We start from the raw sequence: 21,494 nt of genomic DNA, 5'->3' as shown, positions 1-21,494 counted from the left end.
TCCGAAGAAAGCACAGAGGGAGAGGGCGCAAGTGCCAAAGAGAGCATTGCGCGCGTGTGGAGGCGTCGCGCCACCGCGCTCTCATTGGTGGGAAGCAATGGCGTCTTGAGTCATGTTTTTTGTTTCTCGTTGTATTTTTTGTCTTTGTTTTTGCTATGCTTGTTCGCCCGGAGTTTAGACGGGGGGGCGATGGCTTGCTTGTCTTCTCTTTAATTATGGTACAAACCAACGGCAGTCTCTTCGCTGCGTGAAACGAATTACTGAAATACCTGATATTTTCCCTTGAACCGAAAACCGATAAGAAAATTTTTCGGTTTCGCTCCGGAACAAAATAATAAATAACGTTTCGATTACGTTTCCGTTCCGCCAAAAAATATCGTTTTTTTCGTTTTTCGTTTTTGGTTTTCGTTTTGTTCCGATACCCTGGTCACAACACAAGTGAACAAGTAAGAATCGAATGTGGTGTGCCGCATGGCAGCACTTTAGACCCTTGCTTTTTAATTTTTATGTAAACAAAAACCTAGGATCAATCCCGTTGCAGCTAGACTGTTTCAGTATGCCAACGATACCGTCTTATTATTACCACATTATGACTATAATCAGACAGTTCCTCTTTTTTAAAGTGGAATACGCTTGTTAATAAATTGGATCTCGAGTAACAATTTTTCATAACTACCAATAAAACTAACTGCTAGTATGCTTCCGTAACCCCCATAAGCGCATTGAATATATACTCCACCTTCATGAGCAAGATCAGCCCATCTGCAGATTAAGCCATTACCATATGAGTCTTGAGTCAAATATTTGGGTATAATATTTGATGAGCACGTACTTTAGAACCATGCATCAGCTAGAACATATTACAAGAAAGCTCCGTTTACTCTCCGCGTATATATATAGACTAAAAAGTGTATGCTGTGTAAAATTACGGCAGTCTATTTTCAGAGCTCTAGTAAAGTCCATTGCGGTATGGAATAACGATGATACGAGAAATGTTCAGGGTACAAAAGAAAGGGAATTGATAAGGTCATAAAGCATATTACGAGTAACGTTTCATACGGTTCAGTCCATGATGGCTTAGAACTGGAAGAAAAAATGAAAAAAAAAAAAAAAAAACTCTCATTCCATCAATTTTATAAATATGTAGCAATAACAAGTAATTACTATAAAAATAATTTCAAATACGAAATACTACATCCCTGTATTATTTAACGCGTTGCCTGAAGCTTTATGTAATTTAACAGCTATTCGCGCGGTAAAGCTAAACGTTAGAGAGTGGTGTCAAACGCTCGCTGGTACTACATGTGGATAAAGTAAAAGCCACACACAATCATTTCTGCTTTCGTAGGCCAGTACGCTCTCTGACGTGTGTGCGTGTGTGCGCGTGTGTGTGTGTGTGTTTGTGTGTGTGTTTCAGTAAATAAAGTATTATTATTATTATTATCATCATCATCATCTAATGTACCAGCGTGCAACAAAAATGCTCCAATAATAAACTGGTTCTTAGAAAATAAGCTTCGTGTAAATGCTTCCAAAACCAAGCTTTCACATTGCTCATTGCTTTCATTGCTTTCACAATCCATTAAAAAATGTAAGTTTGGCTTCTCCACTGTTTCTACATAACTCCAGCTGCCCATGAGATAATTCTAAGCCTGTTGACTATGTTGACTCGGTAAAATACCTACACCTAAACTTTGACTGTGAACTTTCGTGGAACACGCACATGTCTTATATATTCCAACTATTGAGAACTGTCTCTTGTTTGCTTTACCATATAAAAGGATTTCTACCATTGTCACTTAAAAAGAGCACTAGGCACGCGTTCAGATACGGCACCACTGTATTTTGAATTTTGAAAAGTGTCGCAGTATAACAAAGACTTTCTATCTTGCGATAACTTGTTTGCCTCTCTCGAGTTATCTTGTTTTCACTCACTCTTTCTCCAAACTTTTATCTGACGACACTTCCAGGGAAGTGAGTTCAAGGTTTCAAGTCCACTTCGTGATCTGAGATCTGCTCCGCGATTTCAAACTCCGCGGGTAAGGACTCATTACCGTGAAAGTATTCGCTCATTTTATGTCCCAAAACATTTAATGAAGTCCCAGATTCTCCGCTCCTCCTTACTTAAAAAAAAAAAAAAAAAAAAAAAAAAAAAAAAAAATCTTGAGGAGCTTGTTTTCCGACGTGTATAGACAGTGGAATTTACTTTAACTCTTATTTCTTTGTTCTTACATTTCGCATATTCCCCTCGTGTCATTCTTTTTTTCTTTCTTTCTTTTTTTTTTTTGTACTGAAGCGTTTTTTTTTTTTTTTTCTTCTTTTTGGACGCACAAATCGTTTGGATAAGATGCCATAGCTCCATGATTTAAAGCTACTGGAGTGGTACGTTACACAAGAAAATGTGAGCATGTCTGTGAGGCGCTGGAATTAATTTTGCTTGCACAGTGAAGGGTGGAAAGCGGCAGTTCGCGGTTTCGGGAGAGAAGAAATAAAAAAGGCAAGAACAAACTTCTAGGCTAGATGGCGCAAAATGCAGTCCAAACTAGGAGTATACTGCACTTTTTTATCTATCCATTTACAAGTGGCGTACAGTGGCGTCACCTGACCACTAAACTATGTACAAATATAAAGATATGATAAATAACTCAAGATGTTACTTATGCTTGAAATATTTTCGTTTATATGTATTGAAAATCTTTTTAACTTTCGTATATTTAATTTTAGTATTTTACTGGCATCCTGAATAGATGGCGCTGAGGTAAACCCGCGTGCTGTGTAATGGCGTCGTTACATTTACTCGTCTTCAAATTATTCGTTGTACTGCCATAAACTACGGCACCCTCACCAGTAAGTATCCCCAGAGCTGCCCTTCACTGCGTGTGCATTGCAGTAACGTGTTAATTGGGTCATGTGAGACTGGATGTGTTTGCTGAGTTACGTTGTGCTCCATATTCGCTTACAGTGTTTGACCATGTGTGATAGAGGCGGGTCAAACTTGCTCTTTTCGGGTTTACCTTTTTTTGTGCAAATTTCTTCATCAAGGCATGATTTAATTTATCTTTTATGGTTACGAAATGAAGAGATGCATTGCTTACAAATTATTACAAACGTTCTAGGTCTCGTAATGACTAACAGGCGCAACAAAATGAACTGGTAGGCTATGACAACAAGCGTACTGTAGCTGAATCTGAGTAAATCGTGACTGCATTGGCATGCGGCTTCCGTGCGTCTAGAAAACATTAGTGTGAAATTTCACATGCGCCTGAAAAAATGTCTCGACGCTGTAAGGTAAAGAAAATTACGCAAGCCTTATAATTTAAGAGGTCACTTTTTCGCGTACGAACAAGTCTATAGCTTCAGTCATGTAACGCGAACGTATGAACTATATTTGTCGCTGCGCCTCAGCATAGTAACAACCCCAATGCCGGTGGCTATCGTACGTTTGGACGTCAAGTGGGGTGGGTCTTGGATTGTCAGGGAATTGTTTTGAATTTAGGGAGCGTTTGGGGACTTCGTAGGGAAATGTGGGCTGTCAAGAAAATCGTACGAAAAAGTTACTTTCTCGCATCCTTCTCTTTACAGGGGTGAGCACAGCACTCGAGCGCTGCTGCCGCATTGCCACCTTGGAGTTTGTCAAATTACGTAGAATTTTTTTAAAAGAAGGTTGTGTGAAGTGTAACTAGTATAACCTTTCCAATCATTACATTGTTGGGTAAAAAAAAAAAAGTTTTTAGATGTTTATTATGTCCAACATTCGCACATTAAAATTACCATGTTATCTTCTCATCAAGACCATAGAGTTATTATAATGTACGCTAGAGGTTCAACTGGCGCTGGTGTCTATGCGACTTCCGTGACGCAAATTGAAGCAGACAGCACCCAGTCTACTTTTGCGGTGCTCCTGTGCATTCCTATGGGAATACGCGCGTGCATTTTGTCTCCTCGACGGAAAATAAGATGTATAGTTTTTGTTATTTGGGTCGTACCGAATAGTATGTACCTTGATTAACATTGTAAAAGTGTAATTACTTTAGTTAGCGCATTTTTCTTCATTAGTGAGCGATGTTTAACTTCGCTACATTTCAATCCGAAACGTGTGTTCCGCAGCACGTGTGTAAAAATAAGCGACGATTCAGAGCAAAATTACAATCGAAAGGAATATGGAGTGTGTTCAAGGCTCGCCAGCATTCCGGTGACGCTTATATATTGATGATATGCCAGTCCTGTCACTATATGAAAATGACCCAGTCGTGCGTATGAGCGGATAAAAACATTCAAACCGTAGAGAATAAAGTCCGTGGGCTATGAAAGGTGTCTCTTCGTATTGTTTTCTCTGCCGGGCAGCTTTTATCGGGCACTTGTGCTCAAAGATTTCGAGCGTGCGGGTGGTATTTTGAACGTAAAACGGATATCATCTTAGCTCAGAGGAGAAAGAATAAAGCGGTACTTACTCATTTAAAATCGGAACAGATTACGTTGCCTTCAATTTATTTTGATCGATCGTACATGCACGGGTAGTTACTGATCCAGTGTTACTGCGTAGTTCTTGTCGTCTCCCTTAATTTCCAGATGTTCTTCGTTCGTTTGGCACGTGTATCCCTCATAATGAAAAGCGCCGACGTCGTGTTCGCGCTAACAGTGTCCGACAGTGCACATAAATACACGTATGAAGCCGTTTTAGCACAGTTTTTAATGCGATGAATTTGAAAGAAAAACGCCGTAACTGACCAATTCTTTCGTCGGCCTGACAGAGAAATGTTCCAAGCTACCTAGTACGTACGAATTATTTGGGATATTTGCTCTTACGATCGAGCGCAGGGAGAAAATGCACTCACTTTTTCCCATAGGAATGCATTACCGGACGTCAATTTTGGACTGGTTGCTGTCTGCTTCAATTTGCGTCAACACACTAGCGCCACTTGAACATTGTAATACTCTGCGTACATTGTAATAACTCTATGATCAAGACACATCTAATGAGCTTCGGGATTAAATCAGTGACACTCCTATGATTTATCACTCACATGGAGCTTCATGTGTGCACCAAAGTAAACATAAATGGGTATGGAAGCAAAATTTTAGCACCTATTTCTTTGCGTAGACGTGGTCGCTTTTATGACAGCAGCTCAGAAACACCAGTCTTTCATTCGTAAATGAAAAAAACAAACAAAAAAAAATCAATTTTAAAACAAATTCTCAATTCCACTTGGTAGTTGGGGGCCGAGCTTCGTTGGAATATCTGACATCACGGATCCATTAGTAGTAGTGCCACAGCGCTCCAGTGTCCGACGGAGGCACCCAGGAGTGAGCGGTGCTTGGCACACCTCTCAGTTCTAGTACACCATACCTCGGATATTCCCACTTAGCGGGATTATAACAGATCGACGATAAAGCCGGCGCCACCAAGTGGCTACGATGGTAATTACGGTACCCTTGGCCGGTCTTGGGTCCGCGACATTGCGAGCGTGACGTCGTGGGCAAATATCCTGAGACGCATCGCACCGCCTCAATGGCTGATCTTGAAGCGCCTGCCCAAATCGGTCAGTCGGAACAAAAAATATAGCCATCCGCTGAAAATACAATTGTGTGATTACCATTTACGAATATCATGTATCGTATTTCGCCTGTTCCAAAGACGTTTCGGGGATATGTCAAGTTTCTATTCCGTACCCCTTTAACTGGGGGTGTTTGCTTCGTGTCAGCATTACAAAGCAAACGAGTTATTTATGTACAATCTTAATCACAGTTAGTGGAACTTGGGGGTGCTTTTTATCGGTTTGCTGATTTGGTTTCCTGATTTGCCGACAAATAGCGCTGAACGCTTACGGAAAATGTAGAACCTGTATTGCAGAGTTGCCAACTGCTCGTCCGGGGTCGCGTGGTTTATGGGCAGCGTGAGCAATACGAACATCGAGGAGGTGCTGAAAGCATTGACCGTCTGCAAACGTCTCTGCCTTTGCGCCTGCTTTCCTCCTCGCCACACGACAATGCAGCGCACGCGCACTCGCAACCAATCTCCACAGCAGACGTCCGCCATTAAACTGCAAACGCTTCCCATAGTTTGAGATTAACCATCTCTTCAATCTAGGCTCTCTAGGAAAAGGCCCATTTAGAATTCCGTGTACAATAGATGCAAGCCTTGCAAAAATGCTAAAAAAAAGAAAAAAAAAATTAACTCGGAAAAACGCTCTCCATTTTTGCCTAAAAATATACCCTGAAAATCCAGAACCCTAGCTACGAGATAATCTTGTACCCTCCCGACAGGTGCAGACCAGGCATTCTGCACTCGCAGTATACTGCGCAGGGAATGCTAAGAGTGTGAGCTCTTACCTTTGGAACCTACTTCTACCACACAGCCTACAAAAGCAGAATTAGCATCTTCTGAGGCTCGTGATATAGCTTTTTGCTAGATTCCAAGCTAAGGTAAAAATAGAGCATAGCTCTCACCTTCACTGTGCGCATGTGGCCATGGAATCTCTCAGCCTATATGTGAAACCCTTCCTGGGTTGTTTAGGGCGGCGAATGATTGAGTCGTGAATTGAAAGCAGTGGAATTGTATGGGAATTTTGTGTCCCTTGGCTTCACAGATGCGAGTTTGAAATCCATCCATCCAGGTTTACATGGCAACCAAATTCCCCAAGCATGCTTGTCACCGGTGTGATTTTGGGACCACGTGGACAGCGCTGCTCTACCGGCACCTGCTGCTACACTACCGAGCTCGGCCTTTCTTCTGCGAGCAGTGTGACCAGCGCTTCTCTCTGCCCGAGGCCCTGTTGCGCCACATGCGGTCCCATCCCCTGTCGTACCCCTACATTTGTAGCAAGTGTGGCACCATCCTGACGTCTGAGTTGCGGCTTCGACTGCATCAGGTACACTTTGGGTGATGGTACGACACTCGGAAAATGGTGAGCTCCAAGGGGGCAACCAAAGATGGGTGTAAAGTAGTTTAGAAATAGTTTGACTGAACTACCGATACTTGTGAAGAATGTACCACAAATTACGTTGTACGGTAGGGCAGGCCCGTGGGCCTCATGCACACCCGCCCCAAGAAATCTGGTGGGGCTCGCTGCCTCTTTCAAACTTTCAGTCACCCGTGGATTGTGGTATTTTAATTTATTGTGCATACTGGTAGCGAGTACTTCCAATTGCAATTCTGAGTGTGCCAGTGTTTCGTGTAAGTTTCGACCTAGGCAATCTGTGGAGCTTTAAGGTGGGGGTTGTTGAATCTAAGATATCTGAGGCATTTAAGGGACTGAAGTTAGTTTTGGGGTACCCCTGCACTTTTAACCCTTTTGCGGTCAGACGCCCTGACCGACTTCACGGTCGTTCCAGTCAGAAAATACTTTGCAAAAATGGTTTGCGGAAAAGAAAAGATTTCTCCTGCGTACAAAACTAACACGAAAGATTTATTTTTCATCCGTGGTTCTTTTAGCGAAACTTGCTATATGAGATACTTTCCGAAGCATCCAGAGTGGAGGCCTCTGTCTTGTGCAGTCACTTCGTCGGAAGGAGGGACATAATTGTCGTTACCACTAAGAACGTCCTCACTTGTCAACAAAATCACGCAGAGAGTTTTCGTGAAACCTGATGGCGAAAAGAAAGCCATGCATTGTTGTGCCAGTGAAATTCAAAGTGTGCTTGAGTCTTCCGCTCACAAACGGTTTTGCTTTCTATGGGGAGAAACTTTCCGAGAGATAGCCCTACCGACCAGCAAGGAAGAACATGAGAGCGGTTTAAACGAGTGCGGGTGTGTCGAACAACGCCCGACATTTGATCGGGGATGTGTTTCTCTGATGTTGGCCCACGCTCGACTCATGAGTGCAGAGGGTTAATAGTTTGAATGTCCATAATGGACATCTAAGAAGGATGCAATTTTTTTCGGCTATACATTTCTTGGCCAGCTAATATCTCTGCAAAAGAAGATTGGCAAATTGGAGACCAACAAGGGTCGCTGAAAAAAAGCATGTTTATCGAACATGTCCATCTCACTCAGTCCTCGGGCATGTGATTTGAACCCATGCTTACGATAGTCGTGGCCCTTTGTTACTTGTGCCTCGGTGGGCGCAGGCCTGCACTAGCGTCTTTGACAGTGCCACGAGCCCCATAAACTTGATCCAATATGTGTTTCATGAAGTCTAAAATAACACAAATTATTCTTACGTGCATTCTCTTTTTTTTTTATATATAGGAGTATATAAAAAGTATGACTATTGTGCAGAGGGGAAGGGTAGAAGAGGCTGATATGGAAGTGATTCAGATCAGAGTTGAAACTAATCTTTTAATCCGAAAGCATTAACTGTCCCATAGAGCGAAGCGGGGCGACGTCGGTAACCGCGAGAACGGCACCTAAATTCCCATTTTCCCCTTCTTCCCATTGGCTGAGCGAAACCGCACCTAAAGAGCCATTGGCTGCGACGCGTCATAGTTCTAAGGGACGCCACCCCACAGAGAAGCTTTCTTCCTGGCTCTGCGGCCCATGCACCAGTAAAAGGGAGAATATGGAGTGCGCGCAGCTGCAGAGGCTGACCGGCCTTTGCCGAAAACAGCTGGGCACGCTGCTTGTAGTAACGCGCTGCGTGTACAAATTGCCTTCACATTCCTACGTAAGCAGTCTTAAGTGTCCTCCTGGAATTTTTTTCTTGTCCTGGTGCCGACACTTTATCTGAGCAAGTTATGAACAGTCACTCTTCCAGCCGCAAGAGGAGGGCAGACTTACTGTATTTTCTGGACTATAGTATGCAGACTGTACATGTTTAAAAGTTGAAATTTTACCCAGTGCAGTCTGTCTACAGGTGCGGACTATACAAGGTTTTTTTTTTTTTTTCTAGGTTGTTCACTGCGACAAGACGTGAAGGATTTTATGAATAACGGAGTATATTAATGTTGATTTATGTATTATACATCCTTCTTTGTGAGAAAATACAGCAGGCATTTGTCAAGGTGTGCTGTGTATGATAATTTTTACGTTTGGGCTAGGCACGGCATGCGGGCTATCTAAGCAAAAAACTTTGATATTTGACCCCAAATTTGCCTCCGTGGACAATGCACTGGGTGCAGACTATAGTCCGGATAAGAAGGTAGTTACAACTGCCCTCATGACTGATGGGAGGCTGTCAGGCACTGTCCAACTTCTTGCTTACCTATGCTTTAACAGAGAATGTGTTTTGTCGGACGATTTTCTTGGAGATCTGTTATGTTTGGTTGTAAGGAAAAACTGGCATCAAAAATCATTACGCCCATAGAAAACCATATGAAAAGATTTCAGTTCCCGGGCAGGATTTGAACTCTCTACCTTGAGATTGTGAGCCCAGTGCTTTACCAACCTAAGCTAACGAGGAATTAGTTTTTTTTTTTGTTTTTCCAACAGAACATTTATTTTCATTGTATGTACACAATACACGCAAGATGCCGTATTGCAGAACGAAAAGCTGTGGCAAATAAAAAAAAGGAAGAATGAGAAGGTGCCTATGACCTGTATCACAAAAGCGACTATAGAATGTGATTAAAGGGACGGGTACACTGGTTTATAGGAGATCACGTTATAAAATAAAAAAAATTGAAAAAGAGAGAAGGTGGGGGGGAATGCAGGGACGCGACGGCAGGGGCACGGCCCCGGTAAACGCCCTGCTGACATGTGTAGCATGCACGGAGGGCGCCCCCCATAGTTGCCCCACTCCCCCTCCCCCAGGTTGGGCCAGCGCTGCCGCGGGCATACTTGAACTGGTCGATTACAGCACTGTAATGGTGAAATTGCGGTGTGCTTCAGACATCACACTGTTCAATGTTCCGGAGAATCCGAGTTCTAAAAAAGGGTCCGTTTGCAGGTGTGGAATTTTTGGGCCGCCACGCGTCCCTGGGTGAGGCAGTCCCTAAGGTTGCTCCACATGTTATCATCTGTCAAGACAATGATGGACCAGTCCAACTTGTTGACAGAATGTCTCCATGCAGGTTTGGGGAATACCACACATTCCACCACATCTGCTCGGGTTCGCCACAGGGCGTGCAGTCCTAGCACAGCTATCGCTCCGAGAAGATCCCTCGTGTTGCCTTCCCCGCCGCGCGTGAGAAATCTGGGACCCATCCCAAAGCACTTAGTCTCACCCAGAAGAAGGTCTGAACCTCGTCCCAGAAGAAAGCGGCATTGACACACTCAATGAAGATATGGTCACGAGTTTCGGGTTAACTGGAGCGGTGACAGTTGACTGACTATGGGATGAAGGAACCTCTTGCCTCGTTTTTCACTCTAATGGGAAGCACCCACGTGTGAAAATGGAAGAAAGTCAATGCTATTGGGAGTGGAAGCCTCTTGTCGCGGCGCAGTACGTCACTTTCGGTTGGGCCACACAAGGTGTCGTACGTGGTAAAGGGGAGGAGGCAGAATTGCTACCATGGTGTCCCAGTAGAGGGTCTTTCTTCTCACTGTGCTGAGGTAATATCCCATCTAAACAGGCCCTGCAGCGTAGAAATAGCGGACACAATCTCTTATTGAAGGTTCCCACTCGGGAATCCGCTGAAAGGGCGGTCACCGAGACCTGTCACTTTGAAAAGGGACTGCTTCCCAAATGGTGAAAAGCAGCTCTGATAACCAGGTCACTTTGGTCTCAAAAACTGCCCTGCCTCACTCTCCAGTGTAGGTTTGTCCTCTGCATAACTTCCGCCCTGGCGGCCGCCACACAAAAATCACTCATGCTCTGTGTAGCCTGTGGGTGGTAGAGCTCGGGAAAGGTATTTACCCAGGTGGTGCAAAGTGCTGCTTGAAATAAGAGTGCTCCACACCTGATGATGGAAATATGCCGCTCCCACCAAGGGATCCGGCCGACCATTCCAAAGGGAAGCAGGGCTTTCCCTAATGCACAGGCTCCCCAGAAAGGAAGGCGACGTCGTAACCCAATCGCCGAGCCACAGATTCTTAGATTTCTGGCGATTCAGTGCTGCCCCTGATAAGGAGGTTGAGGCTGCCTGAACAACGTTCAGTGCAGCCTCAACCTCCTTCTCGGTGGAACAAAAAATCCCATCGTCGGCGTATGCCAGGACCTTGATGTGGTGGCTTCCATGTAGCAATCCATTGATGGAATCGTTCTGAAGTGTCATGCGACAGACTGGTTCCAAGTAGGGAGCGAAAAGAGTAGGGGAGAGAGCGGGCATTCGTGACGTGCAGAGTTGATTATCAGTTTCATGCTGATATCTTTGTAGCATACTGTGAACCAATCCTCCAAATATTCACGAACTCCACAGTGCTGCAGCAGTGTGAAGAGGAAGCTATCCACTATCAAAAGCCTTGCTGAGGTCCAACGGGAGCATGGCCACTGGGAAGGTGCTCGCCTCTGCTGCCTTGCTGACTGTCCTCTTTAAATGTAGGGTCCAGGCGATCGAGCTGTCCCTAAAGCGGCAGCTCTGGTCATTGCTGACCACTTCACTCAGTCCTGCCTCTAGCCGCTGAGCAGACTTGGAGTCGGAAGTCCAAAACCCGAGGAGTCTTTGATGCTTCAATCTTCTTTGGAATCAGAACTATGTGGCTCCTGCACATTGATGGTGTCAGTAGTTTCCGTTGTCTAACATTTAAAAAATGTAAACGAGGCTTGAATTTAATTCCCTCGAAAATGTTTTATAAAATTCGCTGTTGATTCCATTGGGACCAGGGGCTGTGTTGACATGGAGGTCCATAATTGCCCTCTTGACCAGTGCAGTAGTGATCAGTTCTTTGACTGCACGCTGGTTTCCTCCTTCATCTTTGGCACCCTGTCCAGGATTTCTGTAGGGATCTAAGCCAACGGTGTGGTCTTGCTATCGTAGTAGTTGTAGAAAGCATTGTACATGTCCGGTTGTCCCCTGCAGACCTTGTCGTTGTGGATCACTGTCTTAGCAGTGTTCTTACTTGCCCTCTCCCTTTCAAACAAGCGAATACCTTAGAAGGTTGATTTTCATGTTCCAGTTTAAGTTCTCTGCTTCGTATCGATGCACCCCAATGTTTTTGCTCCAGCAGTTGTTGAAGTTCCTTTCTAACATAGTGTTTGCCCTCGATGTGAAGAGAAACCCTTTCGCGCGGCATTCGAAGGCCATGTGCCCAGGCGCCGTCTCGCGCCTCGCGACATTGAAATCGTGTGGGTATGTCATGCTGTACCATCTCGCAGCATTTGTGAGAAATGGGAACCACTCTTTGACACACTTACTTTGTAGTGACGCTGTGCCAATCAGATGCCTCTTTCTCCTTCCAATGCGGCCACAGTGGAAGAAGAGGGGCGAGCTATCGAGAATGTAAAAAATGGCAGAAGCTGCTGAAGGAGCCTTCACCAGGGAACCCGCAGACGAACGCTGATAAGTAGGACTATCAGATATTCTGTGCTTACCACCAGTCTTTGTCGGCATGATCGAGCGTACATATTTTTTTATTTTGTTTTCATAATCGGTATGCAGAGTTGACATAGGGTCCAGCAGTCGGAGAATTATATTCATAAATAGCCCAGCTAATGAGACACGTTAAAGGGAAGACTGGGCCTATAGGGAGGGAGCCATCTCTGTAGTCTGATATGGTGCAGCACATTAGGTGCCTGGCTTTAATGGTTGTAGGAGTGGGCACTAGCAGTTGCCCTACCCTTGTTCATGTCAGGAGCTATTGTCTGTCGTCATCCGCAGGTGGTGCACATAGTGGAGAGCCTCCACCGGTGCACGCACTGCGGCAAGGGCTTCCTCAACTTCCGGGACGTGCAGCAGCACCTCTCGGCTCGGCGCTTTGGCTCCGGAGCACTGCTGCGGCTGAGTCGCACTGAGGGCCTTCCTCCGGGCAGGTCGGCCTGGAGCGGGTCGCTGCGGACGGCCCGCTTTTCCCGCCATCTGGCAGACCGCTGGGAGGCTCTGCAACCCGAGACTTCCATCCGAGCAGCCAAGCCCCCCTTCTACATTCCTTGTGCCACGTCGGAGTGGGGAGCCCACGGGGCATTCGATTTCACCTCGATGCTCGGTGCGGGCCGCAGTCTCCACGGTCTTGCGGGGAAGGTTCGTACTGCAGGGATGGGGGCCATCCGGAGCCTGGTGCCCTCGGAGCCCGGCTCCGAGCCGGACCCCGAGCTGGTGCGGAGGGTGTCCAACAAGCGGCTCAAGTGCCAGCGCAAGGTGCACGAGTGCCACATCTGCCACAGGGTGTTTCCATTGCTGTTTCTGCTTAATGCACACCTCAACATCCACATGGGGCGCAAGCCCTTTGTGTGCACGCGTTGCAACATCCGCTTCTACACACCGGACCAGTATCGGTCGCACCTCTGGATGCACGGCAATCCCGGGGAGGTGCCGAACCAGTGCCGCATCTGCCTGCGGCGCTATGCCACTTTGGCGGAGCTGAGGAGGCACAAGCTGGTCCACTCTGGTTCCAAGATGTTGCGCTCAGGTGTAGAGGTTAACGACAATGGAAGCGGGGAACTAGCAACCGTTGGCCGGGCTGAGCAACTCATGTGGCTCAATGGGCGCAACACCGTGTTTGAGTGTGGTCTCTGCGGAGCACACGAGGAGAGCTTCCAGCAACTTCGTTTGCACCTGCGGACCTGTGCAAACCTGGAGAGAGCTATAAACTATAGGAGAGATCTAGAAATAGAGATAATTGCGTGATACTGGTCAGTTGACATGATGCAACTTCGATTGTTTTTCCTTGCATCTGCTGGGAAAGGTGTGTTCTTGGTGTGCTTCGTGGGATTACCTGTTTGCAGAATCTTTGCTAACATGTTGGGAGAGCACTAGGAGAGAGAGAGCTATTCTATCTCACCATAATATATATTTTTGGGGGGTACATGCTTTATTTGTTGTCGTGATGTCATCTAAGAGACATTGCATTTTTTTGGTGCTAGGGTTTCGAGGCCATTCTTTTTACTCAGTGGTAAGCAAGTTAGATTGCACTGAAAGTATTTTTTATTCAAAGGAACACTATATTTTTATAACCACTTTTGGTATCAATTGCATCAGTCAGTGCATGCAATTGTGCATCATCGGACATTAGCGGCTTTTTCTTGTGGTTTTGAAGATGGTTCCAAGGTCTAAATGGTGCTATGGCACTGAGACAGAGTGGCGTGCTATTTTCAGTTTTTGTGTAGGACTGTATACATTTGAGTTCTCTCTACTTTTAATAGAGCAAATGTGATAATGCAGTGCCTTATAGCTTTTTAGTACATTTGCATGTTTAAAAGTCGTAATATGAAACACAATGAATTTTAAACGTTTTAAATTAGTACTGACTGCTTGCACTCGTTTTCAGGAAGAAACGAGCACAAGAGGTGGCTGCACTGCATTTTGGTGCATAAATGTATAAAATACATAAAGCTACAGGCATCCTGTGACCTCTGACACATTTGGGACTTCTAATCGATGCATAGAAGTGGTGTCCTTTTTAACTTTCTTATATATTCCTAGTAAGGATTCGGTAAATGAACCAGTGTTCCGTGATAAAAAAATATGGCAGACCCTTCGAAGGAAGTGCCTTTTATGCGTCTAGTGTTTTGTGCAAACAACCTCACTTAGCGTATGAGTTGCCTACCCTCCATTTGGCTGGTTTTGTGCACAATTTTCTTCATTGTGGATTGAATGCCGATTGGTGACTTAACTGCTTGCGGTACAAGGTAGAAAGGCCCACTTTCTTCCAGCTAAACTTGTGCATCCAAGCATTTGCGGTGCTCAAGCTATTTCTGTAGTGGTGGCAAAGCCGAGGGGTTTGAAGGGCATCTCCTCATTCAGAATCGGACATCACATCTGAGTTTCTTTTTGCCAATTTGGCATTTCTTCTAAAAGACCATTCAATGTAGTACTAATGTGGAAATTTCAACAACATATGGCAGAAGTTGATCTCTGAGAGTGTTCTTTTCCAGTGTGCACACTGAACAGCAAAGCTGTGTGCAGTGTTGTGGAAGACCTGAGCACCGAGCTCGAGAATCTGTAAGACATCTTGGGAGTGCATGTGCCCGTCATCTCCATGCAACACTGGGAGATGCATGCTCTAGGTCCATAGACACTAACTTGTTTTACAAATGAAAACTGAGAAGCCACCAATATAAAATCTTGAACTGTTTTTTTTAAAGGAAATACAAGCAAAATTGTGTAACCTGGAAGATGTATGTGGATAAAAGTTCTAGAAGCTCATAATCATGTTGTTTTCTGTATGCACAGTATTTTCTGTCTCATCACTCATGTTTTTACCTCTCTACTGTTTGAAGTGTCTTGAATCCTTGTTTCACATGAGGTAAATAAAAATGTGCATTACAGCACCCTTTGCTCTATCTGTGGTTGTTCCGGAATGACTTGTTCTAGATTTCTGGGATTTAATTATAGAAGGATGTTAGGTCTGCAACCAAAGAAACTGCAGATATTGGGACCTTGATGGAAGGCACACACTTCTATGTGGCCGTTTTCACCTCGAATCGCAGTTCATATGTATGAGCGAGAACATTGCTCTTGACAGACCATCGGAAGGTGTTCACATTTTAAGTGTAACTGTTACTCATTCTTGTTTTGCCTCGCTTATATTGTTTTTATTTTTTGCAGGTGGAAATGATTTAAATAACTGTGGAGCATGTTGGTAAAGTTGACTTGACACAGAAGGAATAAAACGAACTCTGGACGAGTGACGACGAACATATCTTTCAATGAAAGATATGTTTGTCGTCCCTTGTCTTGAGTTTGTTTTATTCTTTTTTGTGTTCAAAAATGGTTTACTTAATTTTATTTTTTTGTCACCCATATGTAGTAGGTAGGGTTCCGTGTTTTTGGAGTCTGTTTTTTCATCAAACTTGGAGGGCGTTTTTTGGAGTTTATTTTTTGCGGGAAATTCAGTTTTCCCGAGTTTATATTTGTTAGATTCCCATGTCTCCAAAATCTGGAAATTAATTTTGCAGAATTTTCTATTTTTGCGAAAATAAAAATAAACAATATCCAGGTGTAAACGTGTGCTAGATTAAAAGGAATGCACTTGTATCAAGTAATATTTATTCAGCTGGATTTGGCCTTGGCACTCTTGCCATTGGCAATACTAATCTGTCCCACGACAAAACTTGCAAACAAGTGTTTCTTCGATAAATAAATACCTTAAAAGCACTAAACTCGTGGAGGTAGCCGCTGGGAAGCTCGTTTTCTTCCCATCCTATTCCATCACCCTACCCCATGGCTGCCTGGTGGAGTGGTAAAGGGTGTATTAGAAACTTCAACTGCCCCCTTTTATGAAATCTGGTTCACAGCTTTCACTCACAAAAACGCAGCCCTTCCTCCCTTTAAGAAGCACACATACGGTAGTCTGATTCAAACTGGAACAGTGGCATTTGTTGTGGTCTAGAGGTACAGTAACCTGTTCTGAATGAACCTTGACAACGTAAACCGAAAGACCCCTTTTGTCAGTGATCGGAGGGTTGAAAGGAATCCGAGGTGGCATTTTCTCGGGACCTTGGACACTCTGCTCTGACCAAATTAAATTGCAGAATACCGCCTTTTTTTTCTTTTTGTGTGTGTGTGCATTGGGTCATCGAATTTTTGGGTTTTTCGGATAAATCCGAATTGACAAAAATTTTACCGGCGAGTGTTTTTGCGAGTTCTCTGGATTTATCCGAATACATGGAACCCTACCTATAGGCCATCTACGCTGGAGCGAACACTCAAGATGGTTGGCACCCAACCGTCTCTGGTTAACTCTAGTGACGGAACTAGAAAACGAGATTGCCAGCCGAACGCGGATGCAGCGCTCACCTCTTCACCGATGAAGACGAGTGCCAGCCAATTGCAGTCTTTTTTTTTTTCTTCTACCTTCTTGTTGGTGCGTTTTGGATAGTGCCGTTCATGAGGAAGCCACTGCGGGGAACAACTCATTCATCGCCGTTCAGGTACGTCTCATTCCTGGAGTTATGGTGTCTAAGTTGCCATGGTGACAGAAACGACAGCACTGCAATAGGCCATATATAAAATACTTGCCAGCTTTTATCATAACACCTTCCAGCTTTGGACGAGGCACGTCTGCATTTAACTCTGATTTCATGATATTGGGGCAATGTATTTGTGCACTCAATGGGCTGCTGTTTAGTTTTGGTTCAGAGAAGAAAAGAAAGACTGCGCGAAATCCTTGAAAAGGAATTAGCAGCAACGTGGCCGCATCACTCAAGCAGTTAATTGGGCCATCCAGGTCGGTGAACGGTCATCGCAGACGCGTGAAGGGTTCATACTGGACTTGCTTACACGTGATTATATTTTGGATCTAAGACTCCCATTTTGCCGGGCCCCTTGTCTCTCGGGAGAAACTATCGGTACGGAAATCCCCCCCAACATGGTGGAAGTTTGATAATTGACCATCTTTTTGCATATGGTCCTATAGTGAATGGAATGCTGGTGCACATATATTCGGGCTCCTGGCATGCCAGAGTTAGTGCGCAGGCAAACACATGACTACGATGGCACATGCAATAAGTATACTGGGCCCGTCATCCTGTTCCATCGGCCCCCCAATGCCCTGGGCTTCTTAAACTATCCGTGAGTTGGGTGGGTCATACTGCACTCTGGAACAGTAGCCGGGACCACGGCAGGCCATACTCCTCGCTAGGCCTAAGCAGAGGTCCGTGTTTTAATGGGGCTCTTGCAAAGATGAATGGACGCAATGCAAGCAAGCGCAGACTTCATTTTTATGCTGCGTTGAAATACACTACTTGGTCAATGGGGCAATCGAAACCAAAACCATGCCACTATTCTCCATGGCCAGAAGTGTCCCATAATTGAACGCGTGCAGTGTTGCTTACAGGGATTCTTGGTAGTGGTCTATGCGGAGAGCAAGTCTTTGCGCAGGAGTTCTGGTGACGTCAGAACGACGCCGAACTCTGATTGCAAGGATAGTGGGTAGACCTCAATGCTAGATGCCTTGAGGTCTACCCACTATTTCTTTCATTCAGTCAATACGAGCTTGGCGTTCTGACGTCATCACATCTCCTGTGCAAGAAGCAGACAAACTTGCACTCCGCATCGCATCTAGCTGGATGCCGCATCACATTCTGCGTTACGTCTACCTTTTCCACGATAGTGGGGGAAAGGGGCGATTTGTTTTTTTCTTGTCTTCATGATTTCGAATATCTGAGTGTTTTTAATTAATCCTAATCCACCACTCTCCGAAGTACTGGTGCATCCTGCGGAGACTTGGTTCAAGGATATCGTGGTAGGAAACTAGAGGAAACAAAAGGTGTCATATTAGGAAGGGAAGGGGAGAAGTTTCTGTGTACGAACATGGGGCCGAAAAATAAGCCACAATGGACAGGTTGAGAGTCCAGGGGAAGCTATTCCCACCTCTTTCCACTTTAGCGAATGCTTTAATGTTCACACTCAACTGTGCCAAGCCGAATACTACTTCATACCAAAAATCTCAAACCGGGAATTTAAAAAATGGTGGAGATAGGTAAATATTTACCTGAAAAGTTTTTTTTCTTTTTTGAACAGATGAACACTTAGTGATATACAAGGAAACAAATCACAAGCTGTTTTGTTTACATGATAACAATTTCAGTAATATGCCTAAATAAGGACACCATGAGAACTAACCAAGCACTTTTATTTAATGTCAAATAAAAAAAAACAACATCTACAGATAACTTGTGTTGGAGAAGGACCACATAGCTATACCACATCAAAGGTGGTACCAGAAGTGTGGTTTTCCCTGTTGTCTTCAAGGATGATCGTTCGTTTTGGGTGGCCATCAAGATCAACAAAAAGATAACGATACTCGAAGTCCTTGCTAGTGTTCTGAAAAAAAAATTAAAATTAATTGGCTGTTTAGCACATACCATATTAAGAGCTCAAACTGTTAGCATGTTGTACCCCACATAAATGAATAAGCACACAATGTATAAGTAACATCAATCAAATTTTATTCAAAATTAGCTCAAAGTGATGTGATTGGTCTGAGTCATTTTGGAGCAGCCAAAAGTCAATTTTGGAGCAGCAAAAATAACTTTTGTAGCATCATTTTTATTCATATCAATGCAGACATCATGTTAAGATTAATGTGTCGGCGTGTCCAACTAAAAGGCAATGTCTACATTGCCTTCTCACTTATGTGCAACCCTTTGTTAGCATCAATTGCACAGTAGGGACTGAGTCCCTCAAACACAAAACTAGCGTTTAGCTGCGTGGAGAAGCACCAGACAGGGTGAGAAGGTGAGTGATGAAGGACAGCACAAACTGCCGTGAATGGTTATTTTAGATACTGAATCCCATTGAAATAATACAATAATATTGAGCCCATAAATTAATGGTCCCTTGAAGCTCTAAAGGTTGTAATAAAACATCAATTTATAATTCAGATAAAAAAAAACAAAGCACTTGTCATTTCATTACGAACATCAATTACGTTTTATGAGTAGAACTTCATAACAAAAACAACATGTGAACGAAACTTGAAAACAATCCAGTTGAAATCGTTAAGGTTCTTCTCAAGCTTCCATTCACTGCCCCTGCCAATTTAGTTCTAATTTACTCGCATCTATATAAAAGTGATAGCTAAACAAATGAGTTGGCATAAAGAAATACACATGCGAAAGAGAGAATATAAATGTTTTTGCAATACCGAAGTATCCTCGCTAAATATCGATTTGGAAAGAGGTACCGCCAGGATATCGTAGTCTATCATGTATACCAGTGGTCTCAAACTCATTCAAATTTGGGGGCCAAATAGCCCACACCGGAAAGGTCGCGAGCCAACGTAAGACGGGGGAGGGAGTGGGGAGGGGGGAAGCATAAAATTTTATAGTGAAAAGACCTTGCTGTCTATGCTTTTTGTAAAATCACAATTTTGCCAGTGAGGTCTTTCACTTTCATGTGTTTTATGACTACTCTGGGCCCTGCCGTGATGTGATAACTAGAATTAAAAATGACACCGTCCCGCTAACGTGCTGCCAGTTTTAATCGAACAAGGGGAGACGTACACTGTCGTTCCCGAGCTCAAACATATTTCTAAAAAAAACAAAAAAAAAAAACAATCGGTTAATTTGGCAGTTCTTGCTTTCCTTACGATTTTTATTACAACACTCTGAGCAAATACTTGTCTTTTAATTGTGATATTTTTTGAAGGCGAGGATCCCGAGCTCGTAGCTTTATTTTTGGCTGTTGCTCCGGCTGATCAAAAGTTAACGCAGCCCGAGATGCACCCTTCAACGAATAGCTCGCGCTTGCGGCCTGGTAGCGGAACAGTTGTACATTACAAAAAAGCTTGGAAGCAAAAAATAAAGCAAAACATAGGGCAAATAAACACAGATAAGCATAAACTATGTGTATGCGTTAAAAGAGCAGAGCTACTTTTCGAGCGAAAATGAATCGGCGAGAAGAGATCACAAAGCCGCATGCTTTTTCTAGCGCTCGAGACATGGGAACCGCGACTCGTAGCCAGTTGCCTGCGGGCCGCGTCCCAGCGAATCACGAGCCGCATGCGGCCCGCGGGCCGCGTGTTTGAGACCCCTGATATATACGAACCGAAGTTGTATTCAGGAATTGTGCCGCGTCTCGCTCTGGAGGAGTGCTTTCCCCTTAGCACAGGGGTGCGCTACGGCGAGGCAAGACGTGTAAAATCGCGGTGCTAACTCCGCGGTTTTCGCTTCTCTGCAGTACACCAGTGCGCGAGGAGAAGCGCATTTAACGACATAATCCTTCAGCAGACCAGACGACGAACATGAGAATTATTGGTAATCTTCAGAGTTCTGTCAGCCTTTCATACGAAATGCGATCGAACAGTACATTATTTGAGAGGATAGTCAAAAGTTCTGAAAACTCGCATAAGCACATCGTAATGGTCCTGCCGGGCAGCGAGGCCTGAGCTATTATATTTTTAGTATTCTTAAGGGCGTTGGCGCAAATGCCTCACATTTTGGTAAAATGTTGTAGGATGTAGCAGGGTAAGCAATTTGGCGCAACAATCACATCACTGAGCTCATAAAGATGGGGTGTTTTTGTAAGGCTTTACAGATTTGTTTTAAAAATGCTGTGAGAGCTACACTAAAGCGGTTAATGCAGTTGAGTTGTACGGCCAAGGGGGCATATTATAGGGGGATAATCGTCATGATAAGTCGGTCCAGAACTTGGTATTTAACTTGACAATTGGAGATAAAGATATGGCTCCAGTCCGAAACTTTCTCAGCATCATCAAAAACCTTTAAAGTAAATTTTGGGAAGATTTGAGGTGCGTGGGAAGTGCGGTGGTGCGCTGAAGTTGCCACTCATGCAACAAAACGCGCCCGCACATTTGTTTTCCGTCTGTTATCATCCGCGCATTTGCACTGCCAGCATTACGACCGTTCCACAAGTAGTAACTTCAGCTTGGTCACCTGGGCAAGTTGGTAATTGACATTCACATTAAAAAGAGCGCAAAAAAGACGGTACAGAAAGCGCCTGCTCTCCTGCGTGCTTCTTCGTCTTTTTTGCACTATTTTTAATATAAATAGCAAGTTCAGCGCACCACCACGCTTCCCACCTGCCCCAAATCTTGCTCAAATTCACTTATCTAGTGG

General features: G+C 44.3%; 2 protein-coding genes across 4 annotated transcripts in view; one reads left to right on the top strand and one right to left on the bottom strand.

Moving 5' to 3' along the window:
- The first annotated feature begins 2,768 nt into the window (after nucleotides 1-2,768).
- LOC8053817 (zinc finger protein 26) lies at nucleotides 2,769-15,254 on the top strand. The gene is made up of 3 exons (XM_040209207.3): nucleotides 2,769-2,847; nucleotides 6,588-6,869; nucleotides 12,634-15,254. The coding sequence occupies exons 2-3, from the start codon at nucleotides 6,621-6,623 to the stop codon at nucleotides 13,597-13,599; spliced, it is 1,215 nt and encodes a 404-aa protein (XP_040065141.1). The 5' UTR covers nucleotides 2,769-2,847; nucleotides 6,588-6,620; the 3' UTR covers nucleotides 13,600-15,254.
- Nucleotides 15,255-18,529: 3,275 nt separating this feature from the next.
- The window catches only part of LOC8053818 (mitochondrial import inner membrane translocase subunit Tim21), a 30,066-nt gene continuing 27,101 nt past the window's right edge, over nucleotides 18,530-21,494 (bottom strand). For all 3 annotated transcript variants that reach the window (XM_029979849.4, XM_042288348.1, XM_029979847.4), the window contains exon 6: nucleotides 18,530-18,738. In XM_029979849.4, coding sequence (XP_029835709.2) covers nucleotides 18,613-18,738 — 126 coding nt within the window. In that variant the 3' untranslated portion in view covers nucleotides 18,530-18,612. The remainder of the gene's footprint in view (nucleotides 18,739-21,494) is intronic.

The sequence above is a fragment of the Ixodes scapularis genome, unplaced genomic scaffold (assembly GCF_016920785.2).
Source record: "Ixodes scapularis isolate PalLabHiFi unplaced genomic scaffold, ASM1692078v2 ptg001980l_1__unscaffolded, whole genome shotgun sequence".
Lineage (NCBI taxonomy): Eukaryota > Metazoa > Arthropoda > Arachnida > Ixodida > Ixodidae > Ixodes > Ixodes scapularis.
Note: the sequence above shows the minus strand (reverse complement) of the source record. Positions and strands in the feature narration are given on the sequence as shown.